We start from the raw sequence: 15802 nt of genomic DNA, 5'->3' as shown, positions 1-15802 counted from the left end.
GCAGGAATTTTTTAAATAAATATATATATATATATAATGATTTTCTTTTTTTTTTTCGTTTTGTTTTGTTGGTAAAATTATACTAAATGAGTCCATTAGAAATAGTATGAGTTAAGAGTCTTGAGGAACCTGTTAGGACCAAATGACAGCTGTGATCTTGAAGTAGTGCAATAAGAACACTAAACCAACCAGCACTGTGTGTAGTGTTTCACTTTACTGTAGCAAAAATTCCAGATTCTGTTCACATTCTCTTTGGTTGCTAATCTGTCTGCTAGATGGGGTTTCACACATCTGCAATACCAGCATTTGAGAAGTAGAGGATTGTCAGTTGGAGTTCAGCGTGGGCTACAAAGTGAAACTCCATCTGAGAAGGGGGAAGGGGCCCCGGAGAGCCGGCTCAGTGACTAAGGGTACTTGTTGCTCTTGCAGTGGACCTGGCTTCAGTTCCTGGCACCCACATGTCAGGTTACAATCATCTGTGACTCCAGTTGCAGAGGATTCCTTACCATTTTCTGGATACCAGGGACATAGGCACACACATGGTGCACATGCATATATGCAGGCAAAATACCCACACACACATAAAATAAAGATAAATACATCTTTAAAAGCCTTATTGCTAAGTGAGACATAGCCCTGCAACAGGTTCCCACTTAAGCACGAAAGAGATCTTCTGCAGGTGGGTGGTGGTGGCACAAATGCCTTTAATTCCAGTACTCGGGAGGCAGAGTCAGGTGTATCTCTAGTTCAAGGGCAGCCTGGTTTACAGACTGCAATCCAGGGCAGCCAGGCCTACACAGAGAAAACTTGTCTTGAAAAACAAAAAGAAATATCCTCCACTGAAAATTATACCAGAGACATTAAGAACTTAAAAAAATAATTTACTAATCAGAACGTGATATTTAAGTCACTATAATTTTTTTTTTTATTTAATGAAACCTACAAAGTATGCTTAATTTTGTGGGCTTAGTAAATGTAGTCAAATATATTTTCCTTAACTCAGTTAAAATTCTTTAGACATGAAAATATTGAATTTAAGTCTATTTTAATTTTTTGTGGTCTTGGAAAGTTACATATTCTTTGGAGAAGCGTCTTAGTTTTAAACCTTCAGTGTTAGAGGCTGAGACTAGCTGATAGGCTGGCTCCTGGTGAAGTGGGCTTGTACATTTAAAGTCATTGTCAGACCTGGAGGTGGTGGCACACGCCTTTAATCCCAGCACTCTGGAGGCAGAGGCAAGTGGATCTCTGTGAGTTTGAGGCCAGCCTGGCCTACAGAGAGAGTTCAGGGCAGTCAGAGCTGTTCCACAGAGAAACCCTGTCTGGAGATGTGGGCTTGGGATGCAGAGAACTTGGGAAGAGAGAACTTGTTGGGTTCCCCAGTTCTGAAAACAACCGTAACAAAACACAGCACACACACACACACACACACACACACACACACACACACACACACACACGAGTCTGTTGTCAATATTTAAAATGTGAGTTCATTTAACAATTCCGGATTCTCTCAGAAAGCTACAAGATTGCAGTAGAAACCTCCCTAGTCTGGCAGTGCTCAGGCTGATGAACGTAGACTTGTACTGTACAACAGCTTGCATGTATTTTAACTGCTTGGCTTCTCTGGGGCCTGCAGCCCACAATCATTGGATTAAATGTTCTGAAGAGCCTCTAACAGACCTGGAACCTAGCAATCTGGCACGGCTTTGAGGCACCCATAGCACAGATCTGAAAAGCTCCTGCAAACAAAAAACCGGAGCAATTTTCCAGTTAAGTTTGAGTGAACATTTTCTTGCCTGGTTACGGTGGTTGTTTCAGTTAATTAGTGTTTCAGGCTGATGATGATGATTAGTGTTTCAGGCTGGTCTCACTCGAGCGATACACAGCTTTTTACCAACTTCATTTCATAGCTGAGGAACCCCTTGAAGTTCTAACATTCCTCTGTTCCTCCCTACAGTGCTTCATTTATAGGTGTCAAAAACAAGACCACGGCCCACTCCTATTGAACAGGTAGCTCCTGATTCAATAGATTCTGAGAACGGCTCTTACATCATACCTACAGAGAACAGCAGTGTGTCACGACAAACTTCCTTCCAAAGGAGGAGTGCTTCTATGTGGGTCACTAGTGCTGAACTCAGTGGAGTAGCTAGTCACAGCTCTGACATAGGGCCTTCATGAGGGAAACCCGTTTCTCAGGCTGTGGACTAGGTCTTCTGGTTAGCGATGGCTAGTGTCAGTGGATGCTCTCTCGTGCCTGGTAAGAGCACTAATATCATTCGCTGTCGTTTCCTTGAAAGCAGGTCCTTCCTCAGATAATAAAATCTCATGTCTACAAAGAACAGTCTTGGAATTCTTTATCTGGTAGGAATTCTGTACCCTATGTGAGTAGACTGTAGGATAAAAACCTTAGTGTTTCCGTCGTTAGCAATCTTAGGACTTTTCTTTCCAGTTGTGGATCTTAATGTGTGTTATGTTTAATATTTAAGAAAATATCTATCTACAGGCATAAATATGTGTGCACACATTGTCTTCAATAAGTTTTGAAGTCCATGAAATTGGATTCCAGGTTGGTAGTCACAGCTCCACCTACAGCACCCCTCTGTCTCAGTGTCCAAACAGGATCACACTGTGTGTGTGTAGAAACAGGAGTGCAGACGGTATTAAGATCTGAACTCTTTCTCAAGGATATGAAGTGTTCAGGAGAGCCGTATTTCCACGTTGGGGTGTTTTAACATGAACCTCCTAAGACATGGAGCGGGAAGGTCTGCGTGAGGAGGTCAGTGTCTCTGTGACGGTGATGCGTTCAGAAGTTGATTTCAAATTGTGCACTGACTGTTAAGTTTACTGCTTTTGCCGTGGAGAAATTTTTGCTATAGGTATGCTTGGGTTTTTCTTGGTTCTAAAATTTTACTCGTCTCATTTCTGCTTTTAGCCTTTGGGATGGTAACTATTTCAGACTGGAAAGGGGCACACGGTTAACATAGGAAGACAGGCTGAGCAGAGCAATTCTTTCTTTCCTATGTACAAATCTTAAGATCCCAGTAAGATTCTGGAGCCCACTAAAAACGCTCAGATGCACTGAAGAAATTTCTTTTTGAGTAATTAATTCAGTGTTGTAATGGAAGCTTTAAGGGTCTTTGAAATGTAAGGATAAATTTTAAGCTCACTTCTTCGGTATTCACATAAGCTAACGTCAACCCAATCCGACACGTATGAAAGTTGTGCACTATCTTAAAACTGGAGTGTTGAGCAACTTCGGCTACCTCCGATAGCAGCAGTTTCTGAAACTCCCTAGGGTGATGTGGCAAAGAACAATTTGAGTTTCGACAACGTAGGCCTCAGTTTGGTCCTAAGTCACTGGCTGTAACCGTGGATGTTTCTGATTTTGTGTGAGTGCTTGTGGCATGAAAGTGGTGTTTTCACTAGAAGGTTTTATTACAGGAATTTACAAAGGTTTTTATGATTTCCTGTGTCAAGTTCTCTCCGGCTCCTCTGAACTGCTTTAACTGAAGACACCTTAAGTTTGGGATAAGACGAAGGTGTTGGTAAAGAAAACACGCACTAGAGACAGGTTATCTTTTAAACCTTATGCTTAAAATCGTCTCTCTCAGTACTTTATGCCATGGCCCTAAAAATAGAGCCCTAAATTTAGAGGGCAAGCTGCTACATTTAGTTCCTTTCTCCGTGAGCGCCCCGTGCTGGGCAGAAGTCCACCCGGGCTTGATTTAGGTACCGAGGCGCTAATGGAGTTTAAGACTGGGGCTCCTGGCTACTGCCCACCAGGTGACCTCAGGTGAGTGAACCTGAAGGCCGGGCAGAGGAGGGCTGAAGCGGGCTTGCCCAGCAGTCGTTAAACTCTGACCAGAGCGCGCACACAGTTGACCCGAACGCCTTCGGTAGCCAGAGTTGGAAGTGCCGACGCGGAAGGCTTGACGCGCGCCGGCTCGTGCACCACCGAACGTTCTGGCAGGAATTGTCTCTCTGCCCGGCAACGCAGTGTTGGTTTTGTGCTTGAGAAGAGAGGACAGGAGCGCGTTGGGAGCTGGGACGAAGGGTGTATTTTCACCCCGGGACCGCTCCCGAGGCCTCGGCTGCGTTTGCAGTCGCAGGCTTAGTGCTCTGTATCTCCTTACTCAGGGTTTGGAGGCCCAGGCGAGGAGCTTGGGCCCTTTAAGTGCGAGTGCGGACGTGTCCGCGGAGTTGGTAGAGGTAGAGGAGGCGTCTCCACCGCACCGGCGAGACCAAGACCGGGGGTGAGAGGCGGGCTCCCCCCGCGGGGCCCACGGTGGTGCGGGCCGGCCGCCGGCGCCTTCGCCTTCCCAGCGCCCCGCCGACTGCGCCCGGGCCTGCTGCTGGCCGGCGGGCCGGCTGCGAGGCCTCCGCCCGTGGGCGCGGCGATGGTGGGGTCCGGGGCCGCCGCCGGGTGCGTGCGGCTGCTTCTGGAGCTGCTGCGCTGGGTGAGTCCTGGGCTCGGGAGCCGTGGGCCCGGCGGGGCCGAGCGTCTGCGGCGGGGGAAGCTAGCCGGAGCTCAGAGCGCTCGCCCGGCCTGTGCTCGGCTGCTGCTCGCCGCGGGGAAAGGGGCTAGGGCATCCGGAAGGCAACGTGGAACTTCCACAGGGGCCCGCACCGTTCTCAATTCCGGAGTCAGTTTGCCTGAACATTATTTTGAACAGGGGTCAGTTACACGTGGTTCTTCTAGCTGCCGGAAACTGGAGTTTCTTGGCGGTGAAACTTCTTACCTAAGAGGACACCTAGCCGGGGCCAGAGCCAAGATTCTAATTCCTCATTATTTTTCCCCAGTAAAGAATAATGCCCTTTTGAGATGCCTTTAATTGTAGTGTGCCTTCTTCCTTTTTGTTATTGTTACTGTAAAATGTGTTCTTGTAAACTCTAGAGATAGTGAACACTCAGGATCCAAAGTATATATCTGTTTTTTTCTCTCATTTTGTAAGCAGGTGGCGGAGGTTTTGCTCTTTAGGTGTAAGTGGTTGTTGTTGTTGACATGTTTAGGAAAACACACACAGTTTTTGAAGACTGCATTGCATTTTTAAAAAGACCGTTTAAATCCTGCAGCTGCTCTGATTAACCAGTTCTGAGTATCCTCTTGCTCTGTGAATTTAAAGGAGTCTTGCCATGCTCATGCTTCGCTTATCCGACAGCCATGGTGCAGTGGGCGCTCCCACCCATGAATGCAAACGCTCTATGGAGGTTCTAAGTGAACTAAGAGTTTTGGTCCTTGTCAGCGTGTTGTCTTTCTAGGGAGAGAACACACAAAACTAATCCACAGTCGAAGCCGATTGCTTATAGAAGCACACATGGAGAGATGGTTGAGAAAGTCTTTTTAGAGGCTGAGCACATAGCGTAAGGAGATGTGAAAACAGCGTGCACAGGGGCTCAGCTGCTCAGAGCATAGCGTGAGCCAAGGCTGTGATGTGAAATGATGCTTACTGTGGACAAGTGGGACCCAAGGACTGCTGGAGGGTGCAGGAGAGCCACTGAAGGCTTTTCAGTGGTTAGACTTAGAAAAAAGGATAAATTTTCCTGAAAGTATGTAGGTCAGACGTCAGGGGACAAAAAATAGGAAGGAGAAATAACAGTGGTTGTAGTGACGTGACATCTTGTTTGTGTTTTAAGTAAAGCTTGCCTTTGCCTGAAGACCAGCGTGCCGAGCTAAGCCACTAGAAACCAGGGAGTGGTGGCACACACCTTTAATCGCAGGACTCTGGAGACTGGCGGAGGGATCTCTGTTACCCCAAGGCCACCCTGGGAAACACAAAACGTTGAATCTGTCTAAAAGAGAAACAGTTTACACAAAGGTGATCCCAGCACTTGGATCCCATGCCTTTAATCCCAGCACTAGCGGGGTGGACACAGGAGTGATATGACTGGGCGGAGAGAGGAATATAAGGCGGGAGGAGACAAGAGATCAGTGCAGTGTGAGCTTTGGTGGAGACAGTTGCAGTCTAAGAATGCAGTCTGAGGAGACACTCTGAGGACAGGATCGCCCCTTTGGTCTGAGCGTTGTTAAGGTAAAAGGTCTCTCTAGTATCTGGCTGCACTGCTTCTCTGATCCTTCAGTTTTCATGACCCTCGAAGTCAGATATTAGAATTAGAATTCGTGCTACAGGTGGTGAGGATACAGAAGGTGGTCCTAAATAGGACTTTCTTGATTAGTTGTGGAGAGGGATACGTTGTGGGGAGAATCTAGAATAATCACTAAATCCTTAGTGACTGGCTGTGCCACTAAGTTACTGAGATGGGGATTTGTGGTACAAGAAGCATACTGTAGATGAGGCATAATTTCAGATCACATACATCTCCCTTAAAATCAACAGTTAGGACCCAGGGAGATGGCTCAGTGTTAATTCCTTGCTATGCAAGTGTGATCTGGAGTTGGAACCCTTACAGGCAGTGCCCTCCAGCTCTAGCATTGGGTGGGGATGTGTGTAGGGGAATCCCAGGCTCGCTGGTCACCATTTAGCCAAGAATCTAGGTTCAGCAGGAGACCCCGCTGTCTCAGAAAAAGTAAGGTGGAGAAGGAAGACATCTCCACGTCAACCTCTGGCTTTTCTGTGTATGTTCATGCAGTGGACACATAAAACACGCGCCTAACAGTTACCAACACTTGGTTTTCGTAAGGCTGGTAATGAGGCACATGGAGAGATTTTGCAAACTTTGCAGGATTTTTCATGCTTCAGTGGGCTATGTGGATGTGTTTTGCTGATCTTAGGGCAACAGTTCCTCGCACACCTTCAGGATGGTGTTGCTGTGGGTTTTGTACTGTGCTGTTTGTCAGATTGAGAAATGTCACTCTAGTTTGCAGAGTCTCTTGATCATTATTAGAGGGCGTTTGATTTTGTGAAATAGTTTCTTAGTATCTGTTGATGTCATTTTTTTATTTCTTTTACTATGGTATATAGCATTGATTTTTTTTAACTTAAGAATTACATTCATGCATTTGTGTGTGTGTGTGCTTGTGCATGGAAATCCAAGGACCCAGGAATCTGTTTTTTTCCTTCTACCATGTGGGTTCTAGGGTTCAAACTGGTCATCAGTCTCGGTGGCAAAGTTCTTACCTGTTGAGCCATCTTCCTGGCCCAATATCTTTTTAAGAAAGGCTTTCACAACTATGAATTTCCCTTTTACGCACTGGATTAGCTGTATTTTTATAAGTTTTGTTGTGTGGTATTTTTTTCAATTTATCTGAAAGCATTTTATTTTTATTGGAAAAAAACCCTTTCTTTTATGTGCTTGGGTGTTTTGCTCCTGCACATATGCCCCTGCATCATGTGTTTGCGGTGCCTGAAGATGCCACACGAGCATGCCAGATCCCCAGGGACTGGAATTATGGACCCTGTTGGATGCTGGGCACTGAGCCCAGGTCCCCTAGAAGAACCACCAGTAGTTCTCTTAACCATCTCACCATCCCCTGGAAGTATTTTCTAATTTCCGTAGTTGGATTGGAGATATGGTTTGGTGGGTAAGACACCTGAGTTCAGATCCCCAGAACCCACATTAAAGTTGGAGAAGAAGCATCTGTTATGCGTCCCTCTCGGTAGGCAGAGGAGGAGGCGGGAGGCTCCTGACACTTCCAGGCCAGCTAGCCTGGCATATGTGACCGTGAATAATAGGAGATCTGTGTTTTTTCCTCTGCAGGGAAATGTTTTCTCAAACACAATTCATATAGATAAAACATGAACTTTAAGTCAGTGTAAAGTACCCAACCCAGGTCACTGATATTCTTTTGTAGTTTTTTTAACTCTTTGGGGACGTGCCACCCAGCTCCCAGATAAATACATGGAGATTTATTCTTACTTATGAATGCCCGGCCTTAGCTTGGCTTGTTTCTAGCCAGCTTTTCTAACTTAAATCATCCCATTTCTCTTTAACTACATTTTGCCTCTGGACTTTTTACCTTTCTTTATTCTATGTGTCTTTCTGTCCTTCTTAATTGGTGACTGGCCCCTGGCATCTTCCTTTCTTCCTTTTCTTGTTTACTCTTCTCCAGATTTTTCCTATTTATTCTCTCTGCCAGGCAGTCCCCTCCTTTCCTTTCTCCTGCCTAGCTATTGGCTGTTCAGCTCTTTATAGACCAATCAGTTGTTTTAGGCAAAGTAACACAGCTTTACGGAGTTAAACAAAATGCAACATAAAAGAATGCAACACATCTTTGTATCATTAAACAAATGTTCCACAGTAGAAATGAGTGTAACACATTTTAAAATAATATATTCCACAACATTTTTTTCAAGACAGGGATTCTCTGTGTAATAGTCCTAGCTGTCTTGGAACTCACTCTATAGACCAGACTGGCCTTAAACTCAAAAAGATCCACCTACCTCTGCTTCCTGAGTTCTGGAATTAAAGGCACATGCCGCCCCTGCCTTATCCTTGAAACCTTCCTGGAGTTTAAGCTCTGGGAATCTCCTCATAGCTCCTGTTTGAAAACCACTGTGTTTCACACTACACTTGTCTCTCAGTATGAGCACGACTGTAAGTTGTAAGAAAACATGGTCGGAGGTTTTCTGCTTAGTATTACATGGCAGCCCATTTCATGTTCCTAGAGCTGACCTCAGCCACCTGCACCTGTCTTTGTTGATAGGCTAACTTCCTTTGTCTTGAAGGTCGTGGCAGCAGTGCCTGAAGATATGAAAGCGGAGTTCAGTGCCAATGGATTTTCAGTGGAACTGATGATCTGTGCGCTTAGCGTTGGGCTGCTTGTCTTCCTCCTGTTTCTGTGGAGAGCCTTCCGATCAGTAAGTAACCACTCAGACTAAGAGAATGGTCATTCTGGGTTTGCGTTTTTTAAATTCATTTTATTTTATATGTATGACTGTTTTGCCTACATGTATGTATGTGTATCACATGTGTTTCTGGTACACACAGAAGTGAGAAGAGGATCCTTGGTACTGGAGTTCCTGATGATTGTGGGCTACCATGTGGGTGATGAGAATTGAATTCTGGTCCTCTACAAGAGTAACAAGGGCTCTTAGCCACTGAGCCAGCTCTCCAACCCTCATTCTGTCTTTAGACAGAACAACTGATTGGAGAAACTTGTTATTTCAGGGAAATAAGTCAGGCCATAGTGTTTTGGGCTGCTCATGGTAATATGTAGTTATTAGAAAGTGAATATGGGTTTAGAGAAATGTTTTCGCATGTAAGGAATTTTGAAAGGATTTTCTTTGTAGGAATATTGTCTACAATACTAGTTTCAAAGCCCCACCCTTTTCTTTTTCTGTTTTGAGGGGGGTCTGCGTTTGTTTGTTTGTTTGTTTTGGTTTTTGAAGACAGGGTTTCTCAGTAGTCAGTCCTGGAACTCACTCTGTAGACCAGGCAGGCCTCGAATTCACAGAGATCTGCCTGCCTCTGCCTCCTGAGTGCTGGGATTAAAAAATACTTTTTCTTAGGGCCAAATATGTGCATGGGAAGCATCTTTTTTTAAAGATTTATTTATTTATTATGTATATACTTTTCTACCTGCATGTCTGTCTGCGGGCCAGAAGAAGGCACAGATGGTATGAGCCACCATGTCATGGCTGGGAATTGAACTCAGGACCTCTGAGCCATCTTTCCAGCCCGGGAAACATGGGTTTAAGTGGAATTAAACAGGTGTCTTTATAATGCGGCTGTCTCAGAGCCTATAATATGGTAGCACAATGTGGCTCTAGGTGGGAGGCACACTGTGTAGCATTGTTTTCACTGGGAATAGAATGCTCACTGTAAAGCCATAAGAAAGTTATTAACTTAGGAGAAGTCATATAGATTTACTTGAAGGTGTATTTGTTCTAATGTAATTTTGTTAAAAATTTGTTTCAGATTCAAAGCCGATTTTATGTGGGTAAGTTTTTTTTTCTGTTGTAGATCCCGTGCTTCTTGTATATAATTAATAAAACTTGTAACAGTTTAGTTATAATAATAATCTTTCTTTTGCTTTCTCAGGAAGAGAAAGAAAACTTGCTCTAGAACTTTCAGCACTAATTGAAGAGAAATGTAAACTACTTGATAAAGTCAGCCTCGTTCAGAAGGAGGTGAGAGGTGTCTGAAAACGGAGTCAGTGGAGAGCGTGGGGCTCAGTGGTTCTCCGTGGGTCACTCAGGGCCTTCAGAGCTCCTTTGCCGAGCACCTGCCTCACTTAGCCCTTCCCTTTGCAGCCACCCTGGTGATGTCTAGTGCTTATCTTTCCTGACTAGGGAGGTGGAGCACCTTCATTTGTTTATTGTTCATTTAGATAGTCTTCTTGTGGACTTGCATTTTTAAGTCTTTTTCATCTTAAAAATGACATTGTGTGTCTCTCTTTGTGTTGGTGAATGTGTACAGGTACCAAGACATTTGTGTGGTGATTGTAGAACATGGAGGAGTCGGTTCTCTCCTTTTTCCTTGTGGGTCCCAGGGGTTGAAGTCAGTCTTGGCCTCAAGCTCCTTAAGTACCAAGCCATCTCACTGGCCCATTTCCACCCTTTTAAAAGCACTCATAATCTTTTTCTCCTTATGTCATATAGAAGTGGGACTTTCGTTTTGAATAGTTTATATCTTATATATAAGAGTTTTGTCAGATGTATGGATTGCAGATACCTTGTGGCTAACATTTCTGTTTTGTTTGGTGTCTTAGAAGGTAGAGATTTAGGATTAGAATTTTAGTGTAGTGTCATGTGTCGAGTTTTGCTTACTAAGGGGGTAGTGGTGCCCTTACTTGTCATCGCATAGAGACTTTATTTACTGTTTTCATTCGGCTTATGTTAGCAGCAGGAGTGAATTTCCTTACAGTTCTGAAAACAAGAGTCCAAGATGGAGGCATAGGTAGGCTTTGCTTCTTCTGTGGCCTGTCCCTTGAATTGTAGATAGTGCTGACTGCTTGCCACGTCTCGCTCTGTCTTCTTAGGAGACCAGGCATATTAGGCTAGGGTCGTCTTACTGCCTCATTTTATCCATTATTATTCAAAGGCTTTGTCTCCAAATAAACACACATGCTGAGGTTTCTCTGTATCGCCTTGGCTGTCTTAGAACTTGCTTTGTAGATCAGGCTGACCTCAAACTTAGAGAATCTGCCTGCCTCTGCCTCCCAGAGTGCTGGGATTAAAGGTGTGCATTACCACTGCCCAGCTCTCCCCCTGCCCCCTCCTCCTCCTCTTCCTCCCTCCTCTTCCTCCTTCTTCTCTTTCTTCTTTTTCTTCTTTAATTATTTTTGTATTTTATGTGCATTGGTGTTTTGCTTGCATGTATGTCTGTGTGAGGGTGTCAGATCTCCTGCAACTGGAGTTACAGACAGTTGTGAGCTGCTGTAAAAGTGCTGGGAACTGAACCTGGGTCCTCTGGAAGAGGAGCAGATACTCTTTATTTTTGTTTTATGTGTATGAGTGTTTTGCTTGCATGTATATGTGTGTGCTGGATGTGTGCCTCCTACCTTCTTAGTGCTGGGATAAAAGGTGTTAGAGATATGAAAAGCCACAGAAAATATTACTTACCAGTATTTAAGACATAAAGAAGGATCAGAAAGGGAACACTAGAAAAAGAGGAAAAGCGTAAGAGCTATGAAAAGCAATAGAGAAAATTTTGTGTATTGGGTTAGAGGAAAAGGATGTATAGAAGAGCCTTTCTCACCAAGACACAAGTTCCTACATACCAACCAAATACCTAACATGTTTAGAACAAATAAGTAAATAAAAATAATTAAAAAGCATGTATAGGTAATTGGAAAATAAAAATTACAGATTAAAGTAATAAGCACACAAATGAGGAATAAAATGAGGAAGGGGCTGTCCTTGCCCCGCTTTCATTTCCCCTCCATTTGTTGTGTTGCTTGTATTTTCCATAAATGACCTTTATTGTGATGGGGGTCTTTCCTCTTACACATAAACCTTTTGGTCAAAGGAAGCTCTGTGTTGATCCATGTGCTTGTGTGTGCTCATGTGGGCTGGGGAAGTGACGATCACACTGACAGGGTTTAGCTTCAGTGTCAAGGGTAGATTCCACATGATTAGATTTCTGATCTTTTTGAGATCAGTGTTAAGTTCCATTTGTCAGAAATATATTGAGAATTTTGCAGTAGTTGTTTCCAGATACATTGACCTATTTTCTTGTGTTGTCTTTGTCTTGCTTAGTTATCAAGATGATACTTTTTGAAATTTTGAGGAAAGCACAGGCTCCTGTCCTAAAGCTCATCTGACTTAGCAGTTCCTGAAGTATATACATTGTTTCTTCATGGCTTCTAATTCTGAAGTCCTTACCTAGTTCCCTGCCTGTGTGAGTCTCTTACTGGAAAAGGAAATGCACACTGGGTTTGCCTGTCTGCAGGGCTCTCTTCTCCCATTCTGTTTGAATAGTTCTCAGAGGCCTTCAGACAGATTCTGTCCTTTGCTGTGTTGTCTAGCTGTTGTTCAGCAGGAAGCTTGATTCAGAAACAACATTGTCTTCAGTTTAATCACCCCCTTAAGGATTTGCCAAATCTTGTGATGTTTTATATTTTATTATTCTTAGTTTTTTATTCCTTGTTGATTATTTTGTCTTTTAAAGATTTTATCTTCCTTCCTTGCTTTGTTTGTAAACATGTGTTAGTTTGTTTGGGGTGACAGAACTCTCACTTCTTTGGGTGCTCATCAGCACACACTTGCTATTAGAGTTTCCACCCCCAGCAGACTTTGGGACAGCTTTGCTCCAAGAGACTTTTACATGTGTGGAGATAGATTGTTTGCCTTTTAGGCGTCTATTTAGATACACTTTGAGGTAAAGTTTGTAGTTTTTACTCACATGTTGCCTTGTTTCATTCAGTATGAAGGCTTAGAGTCATCTTTAAAGGAGGCCAACTTTGACAAGAAGTCAGAAGTACACAGTTTGGAGGTAAAAAAAAACAAGCAAGCAAACCAAAAAGTATGATTTAAAAGCTAGGGAAAAGATTCTAATTAAATAACAAACTTTAAAAAATATGTTATCTTCTCAAAAATAATTATTTCAGAGAAATAGGAAATGGCGTATCTGGATCTTAAAAGTTATAGAAAAAGTAGAAACAGAAATTTGTAGGTGGCATAAAACATTTGAAAACAAAACAATTCGAGCTCTTATTATTAACTTGTTTTGAAGGATACATAACCAGTTTATCAGAATCTATAGATTTATAGAAAGAAATCCTTTATTCTTCATTCCTAAGAATGCATTGAAGAGGCCATCCATTCCTTTTTTTGACATAGTTTTCTCCAGGAAAGAGACATAGAACTCTTTCACAAATTCAAGCATAATAGGAGACAAGTAAGTTGTGACCATATTACTTTTTTTTCTTACCTTGTTAGCAGGCATTAACTAGAATTAGACCAGAGGTTTGCGTGTAAATAGTGGCACGGTGGTGCATGTTTAATCCCTGTCTACAGAGCAGTCCCTGTTTACACACTTCGCCATGGCCACCTTCAGTCCGGAACATGATGTCACTGAATGGGGAGTCTGAGAGGCACACAGTTAACTCTCCTGTTCTAGAGGAGGCAAGGATTTCTCTTCTCAGACAGAGTAGGATGTGATGGAGTGCCTTGATACTATTACAGATGGAAGGTTGTGAGAAGTGAGTCGCGAGCCTCGGTGGTAGGAGCAGCCTGCCCCTGCTGCTGATAAAATAGAAAGTAGACGGTGTGCCTTTGTGTTCAGTCCGGCGTGGCAGTGTCATCGTCTGTACTCACAGCAAGTCTGTGTCTGACGGTTTAGAACGCCCTTGTAGTATCTACAAGAAGTTTAGACTCCAAATAAATCCTTAATTTTTTTTTTCTTTGTTACCTGTGAATAGCCTCAGGAACTCTTTGTAGGTTTGTTCAATGAGCATCGAGAACCTTTTGTTCTCTGTATTGTTTGCCTCTATTATTATCATAAATGCTATCCCAGTAGGGATTTACTAGTTTCTGTGAATGAAAGGGTATGCTTATCATCCCGGCACTTGGGGGGCTAATGTTGGAGGATTGCCAAGTCTGTCTCAAAAAACAAACACATGCACAAAATCAAAGCAAATGCCCCAAAACAAAACACATAGTTTTAGAAGCTGCTTGGTATTCATGGTGACAGAAAAGTTGTTACTGGGTAACAAAGAAATATTTATTCAGACCAATCTAATATTGGTATTACAGGTAATATAAACATACAAGTTTGTTGTGACAATAAATATGAGTTGAGATGCAGTCACATTAACTACCTTAGAAAATTATCTGCTAATTGTAGTAATGGTAAACATTTGTAAGGACAGTAGTCGTAGTTGGACACAGACTATAATGAAATACAAGTTTTACAAAGCTTTGCAGAGAGTTGACTTTGCAGGTAAAAATCAAACCAACAGAGTAATCTTGATTCAAGCCAGAAGTCCGGTCATGATGTAGTCAGATTTGGGGAGATACAGGTAAACAGGTGTGGACTACTGTAACACATTGTACTTTTGTCTTCTTTTAACAAGTTTGTTGAAGGATCACAAATATCAGAGGTATGTTAATTATAGTATTTAAAAATCAAAAGCGAATCTAATAATTAACCACTTTAAATTAAAACTATTATAAAAATATGTCATTCAATGGAAAATATGATGCAATCTTGATTTACATTTTTTTTATATTAAATTGAACGTCCTTTTCCCCTGTAACATGCTTTTTAACATGCTTAAGAACTGTTGACAAGCTGTGCTTGGTGGATTTTCTCCAGTCTTCTGTCTTTGTAAATAAAAGTTTTATTGGAATGTAGCCATATTAATTCCTTCATGGGTAGTCTTTGTTTCTCATGCTTAGCTGCTGGGAGCCTGAAATACTTACACTCTTTATAGAAGTTGCTGGCAACTGCTTGACCTGCTGCTATTTTAATATTAGCGAAATGAACAAATGTATAAAGTGTTTATAAATTTGTTTGATTATACTCATTTGATTTTTTTACCCTAACTAAATATTTGTATGTCTAGCTTATTAAAATTAGCTTTCTATTTTAGGCAACTTGTGAAAATCTAGAAAAATCCAAATCTGAACTTGAAGATGAAATACTCCTTCTAGAGAAGGAGCTAGAAGAAGAGAGAGCTAAACATTGTGAACAAGATGAGTTGGTGAGTCTTGTGTATTCTAAGAAAATTATGAATTTTACATATTAATACTTTTGATTAAATATTGAAAAAATACTGACACTGATTAAAATATTACATGTAAGCCAACCATAGTGGCACAAGCTTGTAATCCTAGCACTTGGGAGGACGAGTCAGGAGTTCTAGATTAGCCTTGCCTGCACAGGGAGAAGAGACACTATCTTAAAAAATGTAAATAAATGAAAATAAATAAATAAAATTCCCAAACCAACCAACCAAATAATAAATCTAACCAAAGGGGGGGGGAAACTCATGCACATGAAAAATAGAATGTAGAAGACCATGAGAACAAAAATTTCCAGATCTAATCTTTCACTTTTCAGATGTGATCAGAGGTCTTTTTTGCATATTCTTTTTTCTTGTTGAGACAGTCTTGGTTTATAGCCCAGTCTGTATAACTGTGTAATGGAGACTGGCCTCAAACTCCTGATCTTCCTGCCTGTGCCTCTTAAGAGCTGGGATTGCAAGTGTGTTCCCCAACACTTGGTGCTCTCATACATTTACATTTACAAAGAAAATTTCCATATTTCCATATTTGCTGTGGAAGTAACATAAATAATATAACTTGAATAATCATTTCTAGTGAAGGATCTATATGCTGTGAATATGTTTTATTATCATTGGTTAATAAAGAAGCTGCTTTGGGGGCTGGAGAGATGGCTCAGTGGTTAAGAGCACTGCTTGCTCTTCCAAAGGTCCTGAGTTCAATTCCCAGCAACC

At 42.3% G+C, this 15802-nt stretch overlaps 1 protein-coding gene across 8 annotated transcripts in view; it reads left to right on the top strand.

Moving 5' to 3' along the window:
- Nucleotides 1-2626: 2626 nt before the first annotated feature.
- Mia2 (MIA SH3 domain ER export factor 2) overlaps nucleotides 2627-15802 on the top strand; it is a 47518-nt gene continuing 34342 nt past the window's right edge. The window contains exons 1-7 of one of the 8 annotated variants that reach the window (XM_050138784.1): nucleotides 2627-2776; nucleotides 8625-8756; nucleotides 9817-9838; nucleotides 9940-10028; nucleotides 12766-12834; nucleotides 14417-14443; nucleotides 14936-15046. In XM_050138784.1, coding sequence (XP_049994741.1) covers nucleotides 2750-2776; nucleotides 8625-8756; nucleotides 9817-9838; nucleotides 9940-10028; nucleotides 12766-12834; nucleotides 14417-14443; nucleotides 14936-15046 — 477 coding nt within the window. In that variant the 5' untranslated portion in view covers nucleotides 2627-2749. Of the gene's footprint in view, nucleotides 2877-4010; nucleotides 4458-8624; nucleotides 8757-9816; nucleotides 9839-9939; nucleotides 10029-12765; nucleotides 12835-14416; nucleotides 14444-14935; nucleotides 15047-15802 lie in introns of those variants that run through there. The other 7 variants (XM_050138786.1, XM_050138788.1, XM_050138781.1 and 4 more) reach the window with 7 other exon arrangements.

Source organism: Alexandromys fortis, unplaced genomic scaffold (assembly GCF_014885135.2).
Source record: "Alexandromys fortis isolate MF-2015 unplaced genomic scaffold, M_Fortis_MF-2015_v1.1 scaffold_35, whole genome shotgun sequence".
Lineage (NCBI taxonomy): Eukaryota > Metazoa > Chordata > Mammalia > Rodentia > Cricetidae > Alexandromys > Alexandromys fortis.
The sequence above is the reverse complement of the archived record's forward strand: the minus strand, read 5'-3'. Positions and strand labels throughout refer to the sequence as shown.